General features: G+C 41.4%; 1 protein-coding gene across 8 annotated transcripts in view; it reads right to left on the bottom strand.

Annotated features, from left to right (window-relative positions):
• Window positions 1–418: 418 nt before the first annotated feature.
• Window positions 419–13,950, bottom strand: part of LOC135501589 (synaptotagmin-5-like) — a 133,143-nt gene continuing 119,611 nt past the window's right edge. For all 8 annotated transcript variants that reach the window (XM_064793766.1, XM_064793769.1, XM_064793770.1 and 5 more), the window contains 4 exons: window positions 8,179–8,378; window positions 7,567–7,998; window positions 7,236–7,356; window positions 419–1,552 (listed from right to left, as the gene is read on the bottom strand). In XM_064793766.1, coding sequence (XP_064649836.1) covers window positions 1,254–1,552; window positions 7,236–7,356; window positions 7,567–7,998; window positions 8,179–8,378 — 1,052 coding nt within the window. In that variant the 3' untranslated portion in view covers window positions 419–1,253. The remainder of the gene's footprint in view (window positions 1,553–7,235; window positions 7,357–7,566; window positions 7,999–8,178; window positions 8,379–13,950) is intronic.

Raw genomic sequence — 13,950 nt, 5'->3', positions numbered from 1 at the left:
TATCGCATGACTGCTAGCTCCTGACAGGATTTGCAGTAATCCAAGATTGAGTCAATACCAAAGCAGACTAGAGAATATCGCATGACTGCTAGCTCCTGGCAGGATTTGCAGTAATCCAAGATTGAGTCAATACCTAAGCAGACTAGAGGATATCGCATGACTGCTAGCTCCTGACAGGTTTTGCAGTAATCCAAGATTGAGTTAATACCTAAGCAGACTAGAGGATATCGCATGACTGCTAGCTCCTGACAGGATTTGCAGTAATCCAAGATTGAGTCAATACCTAAGCAGACTAGAGGATATCGCATGACTGCTAGCTCCTGACAGGATTTGCAGTAATCCAAGATTGAGTCAATACCTAAGCAGACTAGAGGATATCGCATGACTGCTAGCTCCTGACAGGTTTTGCAGTAATCCAAGATTGAGTTAATACCTTCCTTCGCAGACTACAGGATATTGCATGACAGCCAGCTCCTGACAAGTTTTGCCGTAATCCCACAGAATCTCACACATGATTCCCTGTCATTTAGTCATGGTCACTGCATGACTCCGAGATAATTCATGGCTAATCCCACTTTCTATTTGGTCATAAGGTTACAGGATTGATTTAAGATAATCCATGGATAATCTCACCTAATGTTTTATATATTAAATCAATCTCCGTGCTAAATAAACAGACCCGAGAATATCATGTGATGGCATGAAGTTATGTGATCAGACTAAAACGTGCCTTCAAAGCATGTTCATTGAAGTCATGTGATTCTACTAATTCATGCCTTCAAAGCGCGTTCTTTGAAGTCATATGATCTGACTCAAACCTGCTTTCAAAGCGTGTTCTTTGAATTCATGTGATCTGACTTAGACCTGCCTTCAGGGTGTGTTCTTTGAAGTCATGTGATCTGACTTAGACCTGCGTTCAGGGAGTGATCTTTGAAGTCATATGATCTGACTCAAACCTGCTTTCAAAGCGTATTCTTTGACGTCATGTGATCTGAATGAAACCTGCTTTCAAAGCGTGTTCTTTGAAGTCATGTGATCAGATTTAATCCTGCCTCAGTGTGTGTTCTTTGACATCATGTGGTCCTACTTAATCCTGCCTTCATAGCGTGTTCTTTGAAGTCATGTTATCCTATCTTCAGAGCTTGTTCTTTGGTGCCTAAACAATGCACTACCTGTCTACAGAATGATCCCGATATTTCGTTACAACCTATATAATATCATAAGGGAAAACATGTCCAGCACCACAAATGACATTAGACTAAATGATGCCAACGGGCAATAGCACTCTTTGAATGCACCATATCATTCCAATGAGCCAGTTCTTCACCTGTTGATCGTGGGCCCACTTCGATATGTCCGAGATACTCCGTATTCCCAAGTAAATTATCGTGAATAACATTAATATGGACTTCAAGCTTATTTAAGTAGTCGTTGCCAATGTTAAAAACCAATGCTTCATTCCAAATGGGATTTAATGTGTTTCGTATCGTAGACGTCTTCTTCTTTTTAAGCTTTTTACCTGCATAACTGATGGAGACTTTCACGTACGGATCTGAAAGAAAAGGCTTACAATACAGTATCATGGTAATTCATGATTTATAGTAAGATCTTGACATGATTTATTAAGAGCTCTTGTAGGGTTTCTCACTGAAAGGTTTGGTAGTCCAAGGATCCAACAAACTATCACCTTTGTTTTAGTAGATTTATCATTTTTTCTCTTCAAATTCATTGTTATTGCTGTGGCTTTATGGTGCTCAAGCATCTTTGCTTTTCTCAAATTTTGCATTCAATATTGAGTCGTTCACCTCACACAGAGATGCAGACCTTGCTTTCAAGATATGGGACAGCATCACAAGCTATTCATGTGATGATGTTTTTTTTACCTCACACAGAGATACAGGCCTTGCTTTAGAGCTATCGGACAGCATCACAAGCTATTCATGTGATGATGTCTTTTTTTTACCTCACACAGAGATACAGGCCTTGCTTTAGAGCTATCGGACAGCATCACAAGCTATTCATGTGATGATGTTTTTTTAACCTCACACAGAGATGCAGGCTTGCTTTAGAGCTATCGGACAGCATCACAAGCTATTCATGTGATGATGTTTTTTTACCTCACACAGAGATACAGACCTTGCTTTAGAGCTATCGGACAGCATCACAAGCTATTCATGTGATGATGTTTTTTTAACCTCACACAGAGATGCAGGCCTTGCTTTAGAGCTATCGGACAGCATCACAAGCTATTCATGTGATGATGTGTTTTTTACCTCACACAGAGATACAGACCTTGCTTTAGAGCTATCGGACAGCATCACAAGCTATTCATGTGATGATGGGTTTTGACCTCACACAGAGATACAGGCCTTGCTTTAGAGCTATGGGACAGCATCACAAGCTATTCATATGATGATTGGTTTTAAACTCACACAGAGATACAGGCCTTGCTTTAGACCTATCGGACAGCATCACAAGCTATTCATATGATGATTGGTTTTGACCTCACACAGAGATACAGGCCTTGCTTTAGACCTATCGGACACCATCACAAGCTATTCATATGATGATTGGTTTTGACCTCACACAGAGATACAGGCCTTGCTTTAGACCTATCGGACACCATCACAAGCTATTCATGTGATGATGTTTTTGTTTACCTCACACAGAGATACAGGCCTTGTTTTAGAGCTATCGGACAGCATCACAAGCTATTCATGTAATGATGTTTTTGTTTACCTCACACAGAGATAGAGTCCTTGCTTTAGAGCTATCGGACACCATCACAAGCTATTCATGTGATGATGTTTTCTTTTTACCTCACATAGAGATACAGACCTTGCTTTAGAGCTATCGGACAGCATCACAAGCTATTCATGTGATGATGTTTTTTTACCTCACACAGAGATACAGGCCTTGCTTTAGAGCTATCGGACACCATCACAAGCTATTCATGTGATGATGTTTTTTTTACCTCACACAGAGATACAGGCCTTGCTTTAGAACTATAGGACACCATCACAAGCTATTCATGTGATGATGTTTTCTTTTTACCTCACATAGAGATACAGACCTTGCTTTAGAGCTATCGGACAACATCACAAGCTATTCATGTGATGATGTTTTTTTACCTCACACAGAGATACAGGCCTTGCTTTAGAGCTATCGGACACCATCACAAGCTATTCATGTGATGATGTTTTTTTTACCTCACACAGAGATACAGGCCTTGCTTTAGAACTATAGGATACCACCACAAGCTATTCATGTGCTGATGTTTTTTTTACCTCACACAGAGATACAGGCCTTGCTTTAGAGCTATCGGACAGCATCACAAGCTATTCATGTGATGATGTTTTTTTACCTCACACACAGAAACAGACCTTGCTTTAGAGCTATCGGACACCACCACAAGCTATTCATGTGATGACGTTTTTTTTACCTCACACAGAGAAACAGACCTTGCTTTAGAGCTATCGGACAGCATCACAAGCTATTCATGTGATGATGGGTTTTTTACCTCACACACAGAAACAGACCTTGCTTTAGAGCTATCGGACACCATCACAAGCTATTCATGTGATGATGTTTTTTTACCTCACACACAGAAACAGACCTTGCTTTAGAGCTATCGGACAGCATCACAAGCTATTCATGTGATGATGTTTTTTTACCTCACACACAGAAACAGACCTTGCTTTAGAGCTATCGGACAGCATCACAAGCTATTCATGTGATGATGGGTTTTTTACCTCACACAGAGATACAGGCCTTGCTTTAGAGCTATTGAACACCATCACAAGCTATTCATGTGATGATGTTTTTTTACCTCACACAGAGATACATGCCTTGCTTTAGAGCTATCGGACAACATCACAAGCTATTCATGTGATGATGTTTTTTTTACCTCACACAGAGATACAGACCTTGCTTTAGAGCTATCGGACAGCATCACAAGCTATTCATGTGATGATGTTTTTTTACCTCACTCAGAGATACAAGCTTTGTTTTAGAGCTATCGGACACCATCACAAGCTATTCATGTGATGATGTTTTTTTTACCTCACACAGTGATACAGGCCTTGCTTTAGAGCTATCGGACACCATCACAAGCTATTCATGTGATGATGTTTTTTTACCTCACACAGAGATACAGGCCTTGCTTTAGAGCTATCGGACAGCATCACAAGCTATTCATGTAATGATGTTTTTTTACCTCACACAGAGATACAGGCCTTGCTTTAGAGCTATCGGACACCATCACAAGCTATTCATGTGATGATGTATTTTTACCTCACACAGAGATACAGCCCTGGCTTTAGAGCTATTGAACACCATCACAAGCTATTCATGTGATGATGTTTTTTTACCTCACACAGAGATACAGGCCTTGCTTTAGAACTATTGAACACCATCACAAGCTATTCATGTGATGATGTTTTTTTACCTCACACAGAGATACAGGCCTTGCTTTAGAGCTATCGGACAGCATCACAAGCTATTCATGTGATGATGTTTTTTTACCTCACTCAGAGATACAGGCTTTGTTTTAGAGCTATCGGACAGCATCACAAGCTATTCATGTGATGATGTTTTGTTTACCTCACACAGAGATACAGACCTTGCTTTAGAGCTATCGGACAGCATCACAAGCTTTTCATGTGATGATGTTTTTTTTACCTCACTCAGAGATACAGGCTTTGTTTTAGAACTATCGGACACCATCACAAGCTATTCATGTGATGATTTTTTTTTACCTCACACAGAGATACAGGCCTTGCTTTAGAGCTATTGAACACCATCACAAGATATTCATGTGATGATGTTTTTTTTACCTCACACAGAGATACAGGCCATGCTTTAGAGCTATTGAACACCATCACAAGCTATTCATGTGATGATGTTTTTTTTACCTCACACAGAGATACAGGCCTTGCTTTAGAGCTATTGAACACCATCACAAGCTATTCATGTGATGATGTTTTTTTACCTCACACAGAGATACAGGCCTTGCTTTAGAGCTATTGAACACCATCACAAGCTATTCATGTGATGATGTTTTTTTTTACATCACACAGAGATACAGGCCTTGCTTTAGAGCTATCGGACAGCATCACAAGCTATTCATGTGATGATGTTTTTTTTACCTCACACAGAGATACAGGCCTTGCTTAGAGCTATTGAACACCATCACAAGCTATTCATGTGACGATGTTTTTTTTACCTCACACAGAGATACAGGCCTTGTTTTAGAGCTATCGGACAGCATCACAAGCTATTCATGTGATGATGTTTTTTTTACCTCACACAGAGATACAGGCCTTGCTTTAGAGCTATTGAACACCATCACAAGCTATTCATGTGATGATGTTTTTTTACCTCACACAGAGATACAGGCCTTGCTTTAGAGCTATCGGACAGCATCACAAGCTATTCATGTGATGATGTTTTTTTACCTCACACAGAGATACAGGCCTTGCTTTAGAGCTATTGAACACCATCACAAGCTATTCATGTGACGATGTTTTTTTTACCTCACACAGAGATACAGGCCTTGCTTTAGAGCTATTGAACACCATCACAAGCTATTCATGTGATGATGTTTTTTTACCTCACACAGAGATACATGCCTTGCTTTAGAGCTATCGGACAACATCACAAGATATTCATGTGATGATGTTTTTTTTACCTCACACAGAGATACAGACCTTGCTTTAGAGCTATCGGACAGCATCACAAGCTATTCATGTGATGATGTTTTTTTACCTCACTCAGAGATACAAGCTTTGTTTTAGAGCTATCGGACACCATCACAAGCTATTCATGTGATGATGTTTTTTTACCTCACACAGAGATACAGGCCTTGCTTTAAAACTATCGGACACCATCACAAGCTATTCATGTGATGATGTTTTTTTACCTCACACAGAGATACAGGCCTTGCTTTAGAGCTATCGGACACCATCACAAGCTATTCATGTGATGATGTTTTTTTACCTCACACAGAGATACAGGCCTTGCTTTAGAGCTATCGGACAACATCACAAGCTATTCATGTGATGATGTTTTTTTACCTCATACAGAGATACAGGCCTGGCTTTAGAGCTATTGAACACCATCAAAAGCTATTCATGTGATGATGTTTTTTTTACCTCACACAGAGATACAGGCCATGCTTTAGAGCTATCGGACACCATCACAAGCTATTCATGTAATGATGTGTTTTGACCTCACACAGAGGGCCTTGCTTTAGAGCTATCGGACACCATCACAAGCTATTCATGTGATGATGTGTTTTTTTTACCTCAGAGAGAGATACAGGCCATGCTTTAGAGCTATCGGACACCATCACAAGCTATTCATGTGATGATGTTTTTTTTACCTCACACAGAGATACAGGCCATGCTTTAGAGCTATCGGACACCATCACAAGCTATTCATGTAATGATGTGTTTTGACCTCACACAGAGATACAGGCCTTGCTTTAGAGCTATCGGAGAGCATCACAAGCTATTCATGAGATGATGTTTTTTTTACCTCATACAGAGATACAGGCCTTGTTTTAGAGCTATCGGACACCATCACAAGCTATTCATGTAATGATGTGTTTTGACCTCACACAGAGATACAGGCCATGCTTTAGAGCTATCGGACAGCATCACAAGCTATTCATGTGATGATGTTTTTTTACCTCACACAGAGATACAGGCCATGCTTTAGAGCTATCGGACACCATCACAAGCTATCCATGTAATGATGTGTTTTGACCTCACACAGAGATACAGGCCTTGCTTTAGAGCTATCGGACAGAATCACAAACTATTCATGTGATGATTTTTTTACCTCACACAGAGATACAGGCCTTGCTTTAGAGCTATGGGACAGAATCACAAACTATTTATGTGATGATTGGTTTTGACCTCACATAGAGATACAGGCCACGCTTTAGAGTTAGAGCTATGGGACAGAATCACAAACTATTTATGTGATGATTGGTTTTGACCTCACATAGAGATACAGGCCACGCTTTAGAGCTATGGGACAGAATCACAAACTATTTATGTGATGATTGGTTTTGACCTTACACAGAGACACATACCTTTCTTCTGAGATATGGGACAGCATCAGAACCATCACTTTGATGGGGCGCTTGCATGTTCCAGGGTACAATGCCTTTCTTTTGGTTTCTACACCTAACAAGAAGGATGATAGGTGAGGCATATTTATCGACTTACCTGATGTCCCCTTATCACGATCTATGATTTTTAGATTCCTAGCTTTCATTATAACGACAGTCAGCCTCTTAGCGCTTGAGAGATAGCCCAGTGAGAACATGAGGTCACCCAGCTCGGTGCACTGAAACAAGGAAGATACATTATTACTACAGCCAGCCTCTTAGCGCTTGAGATATTGCCTAGTGAGAACATGAGGTCACCAAGCTTGGCGCACTGAAACAAGGAAGAGACATTGATACTAGAGTCATACTCTTAGGGCTGTAAAGATAGCCCACTGCAGTATCCAAACTTACAACTTACCCGAGGTCAAACACAAACTATCCCAACTTACCTCTCTATTCTTTTCAAACACAGATATTCCTTTCCAAAGCACGACCCGCTCCGAGAAGTCAATCCCGTCCAGCGACACGTGCACCTGACCCAGCACCTCATCACGTGAAAACTGATCATAATCAAATATCAAAATTTGTAGCGTCCGTGTTGCTAAATTATTTGGAAGAACTTCAAAAAGGAACTCTTCCTCAAATTCCGGATTTAACGTCTTTTTCACATGTTTCGTCTGCATTATCGCCCTCCTGCTTGGCAGTATTGAAACTTGGCAGTAAGGATTAGCAGTTCCACTAAGATCCCTGGGAACAAGGTCCCGTGCTTGGATGACCCGTACTGTCATCAGACCCGTTTCGTAGTTGTAATCAAGTGAGAAATTGATTGAGCCTATGTTCTCCTCCTGTATGCTTCCGATGGACTGTTGCCGAGCTGGTTGCTGCAAATGAAGTGAGAAACACTGGAACTTTCATGGAAGCAATTAGAACTAACAATAATAATATTTCCGTGATGAAACTGTTCGCAATTTGATTATCACAGGGAAAAGATGAATATGGATTATGACATGCTGGCCTTATTAACATGTTGGCCTTTCCGTTAATCTTAAAGTTATACCTACTACCCTGTCGTAAAGCCTTGTGTTAATTTTCGTATGATCAATAGCATCGTGCATAGATGCTCGACGACGCTGACGATTAAATGTCGGTGGAAGCTGGACTGCTTGTTGGAGGGATTCCGTCAGTTTTTCCGTCGGAAGGTTAAATGAAAGTTCTTGTAATGATGTCGACATGATTGGGGTGCTGGAAGTTGGCGTTCCCTCTGTAAAGACAGTCAAGAAAACAATCATTAATCGTTGCTGACGTGTTACATTATAACCTGGGTAGGGGAGTTTTCTTAAAGGCCCAGTCTGGTTATGAAGTCTATGTAACAGGCTAGAAGGGTTCAGCCGGGAAACTAGTCATGATCTTCATTGCTGTGAAAGTGTCCTACTTAGTAAGTTTCTTAAAGACCCGGTCTGATCATGAAGTTAGTCTACATGTAGCAGGAAAGAAGGGTTCAGCCGGTTAAACTGGCTGGTACCTGAACTGGTTTTCATCTCGATTTGCTATGAAAGTGTAAAATCGGGCATTCTCGTCCTACTTATTAAAGAAAATATGAGAGTATTCAAATGTCATATTGCTAATGAGATTTTGCAGTTGATAGAAAATGTCATTCATCATTTGAATGATGCTCTGACATTTCCTTTATCTCATTCAATATAATGAAGCTCACTGCTCAAACCAGATTGACTCTCTTATTATATATGATACATGGATGAAGACCTGGTTGATAGTGGGACTCTGTTGAAGGAAGTGCTTGTCGCATCGAGAGAAAAGCAAAATAAGTCAAATAAAAAAGCAGTTCACACCAGTTGACTTCTCTTTAGGAAAGGGTTTTCTCAAAACTTAAGTTTGAGAGAAAGAATTCAGCTGAAGTGAATATCTCAATTACTTCTCAAACGAATATCTTGTGTCATACATCACTCTAATGGTAATTCTTGCCAATCACTTAGCCTGGCCTGCAAATTTGATAGAGGACGCATAAAAGGAATAGTTCCCCTGCTGCGCGAAATTGCACCAGAGTGGGGATAATCTACGTTCCTGGCCATGCAGGCATCACCTTCAACGAAAAGGCCGACAAACTAGCAGGCAGCGCCGATATCTTCGGGGACCAGGACCCGACGCCAAGGGACGTCAGGAACAGGAACTGCTAGACTCATGGTCTATATGGTATCTAGACAAGATGCTGGAGAGGGGTAAAGAGAGAGGAGACCGTATCAAGTGTCACCTGCGAGAGACCCGTAGACAGTTGGCCACACAACTGAAGACAGGAGCTACGACACGGAGGGGACTGCAGAGGTAGCGCTGATAGACTTATTTGAGGGAGAAGGGCCAGTGAGTTATCCAGAGCCCCCACTTCTCTGGTGTCCACACGCAAACAAACACACAACACTTAAGTTTGAGAGAAAGGTAATTCTTGTCCAACCAGCTCACGCTCTGAGCTTAGTATATTCTACTTTCATCAGACCTGGTCACAAATAAGTTTGCACTCTTTGCATCGTAAAATCCTTCACATGAGAAAACCCAACACTTGGGTGATTAAAAAGCTCCAAACTCATTAACAGGTGTGGCAAGAAACAGACAGTGAGATCAGGGAGATTTGAACGTCAGAAAACTGTAATAATATATGACTTGATTTTTTACACAATGAGTATTTGTCCTCATGACAATCATTTGTTTAGCCTTGGTTAACGTTGACTTGTATTTATGTTACGCTAGGACATTTTGCATTCACTACGAGAAAACGGCCAAGGAAACACTGGCAGAAACGTCGTAGTAAAAATACGATAGAGGAAGAATAACCAATGGGCCGAATTCATAAAGCTGTTTTATCTTCCGTACAGTTAAACAGCGTTTATCTGCTGAACAATGTTTAAAACAGACTTTAGCAGACTTTGGGCGCGTGCATTTAAAACACTGTGTAAACAGCTATTCACAATCGATGATTATCAGCGTTTTATCCACCCGCGTACAATCCTACCGATTCTTTGCCCAATTACGCAAGTCGCAGTGTATAAAACTGTGACCCGTTCTAGCAAAACATGTTGCATGTCGCACATAGGATGAGCCTAGATGACACTAGGAGATAATAGAAGAAATTGATGTCGTCAGATTTCATAAAAGGCAGACAATAGTGAAATAAACAAACAGTCCGTGTGAACCTGCCAAGCTCTGAGCGACATGCGACAGGTTTTGCACGAACGGATCACAACTAGGCCTATGGTCACGATTCTTATACTACTGCAAAATGCCTAAGGGGAAGAGAGCCGAATATTTTCTCCCTCGAGCAGAGGATGGGCCTTACTGAGCAAACAACAAGTTGTGTGCTGAAAGAACAACAAGCCAACGAAACGTATCCTTCCAAACACGGTATCGATGAGTGAATTTTCTATCATTGTATTTTGTCAGGGGATTAATTCGAATCTCAAATACCCTCGCCTCACGTGGAGGGCGCACCTCTTCCTCTTCTTCAGCCCGCTTATCCGGAGCGAGCTCCAAAATAGCTAGAGTGCGTCCATGCCAACACAAATGTCCTCACTGAGAGTACTAGATGACCCGTTCTCAAGGCATAATCGGCGACCTAAACATTCCCTCGCGAGCGTTTAACTTTATTTTTGTTTTTTAGACGCTAGTTTGTACATTCGATAGATAATCACTTGTTGTGAATTGGCGATTAGGTGAACAACGGCGATGATTCCTGTTTTAGGCTGACATGCATGCATAAAAATCCTAACGCCCAAGTTAGAAAACACTTACGCCTGTCCGTCCGCCATGTTTTTTTAACGACCGGTCAGCTATGTCTACAAACGCCCTCAGTTATGATCGACTACCGGCTGGCCGCAGTGGCGCTACCGTATTCACCAACAAAGCACAGGATGTGGAGCACAGATATGAGCATCAGTTCATGTAGCCGTTGCGACCTCGCGCGATTATTGTTGGAAATCGAATGCCACCTCATCAGATAGTTCCTAATACATGCATGGTTTTAATACTAGCAAAGTGGGAAATTGTTTTGCATCTTTAAAACTCGAAAAATAGCTGCGTGCTCTTATAATCATCACAGGATGTCATGTTCATCTCCTGGTTATGTATCTTATGAATTCACTTTGCCAATATTGTAAAAGGGCAAATTTTAGACGCCACTTTGAAACTGAAAATGGTACAGATGGCACAAAAAATTCTGTCGAGCTTGTATGCGAATGAGAAAAAAAACTGAAAAATATATTTCTTACCAACAACGGCTTCATGGTATAGTGGGCAAGACGGTCAGTATCAAATGACGAAGGTTCCGAGTTCGAACCCGCTCGAGGAATGTTTTTCATTTTTGCTCTGTGACCTGTCTCGTCAAAGAACTCATGTGTGACCAGTCGCTGGGTGTCTTTCATGTTTCAAGTGCAGTTGGGCGATTTGACCAATACTTCGTCCCCAAAAGGAACGAAGTGCGAGGTGCCTATTGCGAAAATGATTGGTTGACGAAACAATGGCCTGATTGGTTGGCTACCCTTGTGACGTCAAACTATTTTTACACCGAGGGGTTTTCCTGTTTTTCTTCATGGTTTAAGCTTAAAAGTGTTTGGATTGGAATTCCTGGCTTTTTTCGAGGTAGTACATAGGCTCAATGCACAGCGTAGCGGATCGAGGCTGTTGGTCGTTTGGTTGACGGGCGTTTGTGTTTTCTAACTTGGCCATTCGGGTTTTGTTGCATGCATGTCAGCTTTAAACACGGGTGACTGGTTAAAACAGCTTTATGAATTCGGCTGTCAATGTATTTGTGGAGTTGTTGCAAATTTTGGCTCTAGCATGCCTAAATCATCAAAAACATATAATTTAGTATCTGCCATGCATCAATGCACGGGTCACGATGAGGCTAAATGAATATGTTATTTGGGGGGAGGGGGGTTGGGGTGTCAGGGCTGAAGAGTTTAGTGACCCAAGAAGGATTTCACAGAACTGGTCACGTAAAATCTGCCAGCAATTCTTCCAATTCCTAGCCAATCAGCAGAAAACACCTCAACTACTCACTGGTCACAATACATCAACAATCAATTCCCGACGCTATTTACGTCTCGGCTCATCTTTCACTCCTGTATTCAGCGCGTGATATTGTACATCAAGCGTTGATTAGCCCACTTCACGAATGTTTGGGCTTACAGTCGACTGTGAGGGTTGATGAGCCGCGTAATGGAACTTCATGCGAGTTATTTTATAAAAGCACCGTCCATATACTAGTACATTAGGTCACCGTCATCCAAGTACAGTAGAACCTCTCTATTAAGGACACCCTCGGGACTGACAAGTGCTGTCCTTAATAGAGAGGTGTCCTGATTAGAGAGGTTAAATTGAATGAAAACAGCCAATTTGGGACCAGAACTAGTGTCCTTAATAGAGGTTGTCCTTAATAGAGAGGTGTCCACTGAGGGAGGTTCCACTGTAGTTGCTAGGTTTGCACTTTATCGCGGGCTGCAGTGAAGATTTGTTCTTGTCGCAGACCCAAATGCTCCTTACGTCCAGTCTATCTTGACGGTACCATGTGAACAACTATGGCATACTGTGAAAGTGCTGTTTAGCCCGCTGGAGGGCGCCTGTACAAAAGGTATACATGCATTTTATATACTTTAGTCCCGGTGTAGAAGTTTAAAATGTCCTGGGATAGAATGTCCGGGAAACAATGTATTCTATTATGCGCTTTAATCTCTGAGCTATTGGCGGTCATGGCCTCTATAGAACCAGATAGCGGAATACAATAGGGCCGGACACTTTTTCCAGGGGGACATTTTCTTCTTTTACACCGGTTTTAAACGACCAGTCCGTTGCCCATGCCCCCATCCACGATTATAATACTGCATGGCCACATTTATGAATGTAGGCATGTCTTCAAGCGCGAATTCTGCCTGGATTGGCTAGTTCAGCAATGAATTGACAGATTTGACGTAGGCCTAACCGGCTGGTCGTCATTCTGGTATGCTGACCAATCACTGGTAATCGACACCATTTCTTCAATAGCATTCCGCGAAGTTACTATTTATAGCTCACAAGGTCATTTGCATAAGATATCCCTGACGTTTTAGTCACGTGACAGTCGAACATCGACACTTATTTCTACGCATTTGAGCTTATTTCAAAGTCAATTATCTTTGACCCTGCATTGTTTTTAGCATGAATGATACCATAGAGTCAGAGAGAGAAATATTCAGAATAATTATGTAGTATTTCCAACACTCGGACATGTGCCAGATTGAATCTAACTGCCCTAGTTAGAAAGCCTGAATCCATTACGAAACCGCATGTTTGTCCGACATTGCCTGTAATTCAGCGATGGGGAAATAGAGGGCAGCAGCTGCAGTGACCTATAAGCGGCAAAGTTAAGATAACACACTGCGGGCCTATGCTCCGGATTGGCCTGAGCGTTATAGCAATGCTAAATTATGACTGCCTCATTGTTGAAAAGGGGCTAGACATACTACATGCTGAACTGGTCGTTTAAAACCGAGAATAAAGTATACGTGAACATGTAATATGTTGAACAGACACAAAAAAACGGCTAATTAGCGTCAGAAAGTATAATTGTTATTTAACATCACATGTAGTATACATGTACATGTAGTTTCAAATTCCAGTGAAATGGGCTTCAACGATAATGTTCCCAATTATGGTTGAGACTTGTTACCGTGAAAACCTGAACAAGATGTCGGAATGTTCATTCAGCATCAGTGCTTACGACTCTCCAGAAAGGGTTAGGTTTTATTTTATAAAGATCATATTTTGTTATTGATTGACAAAATAAAACGTTT

This window comes from Lineus longissimus, chromosome 17, assembly GCF_910592395.1.
Source record: "Lineus longissimus chromosome 17, tnLinLong1.2, whole genome shotgun sequence".
NCBI classification, from domain to species: domain Eukaryota; kingdom Metazoa; phylum Nemertea; class Pilidiophora; order Heteronemertea; family Lineidae; genus Lineus; species Lineus longissimus.
Note: the sequence above shows the minus strand (reverse complement) of the source record. Positions and strands in the feature narration are given on the sequence as shown.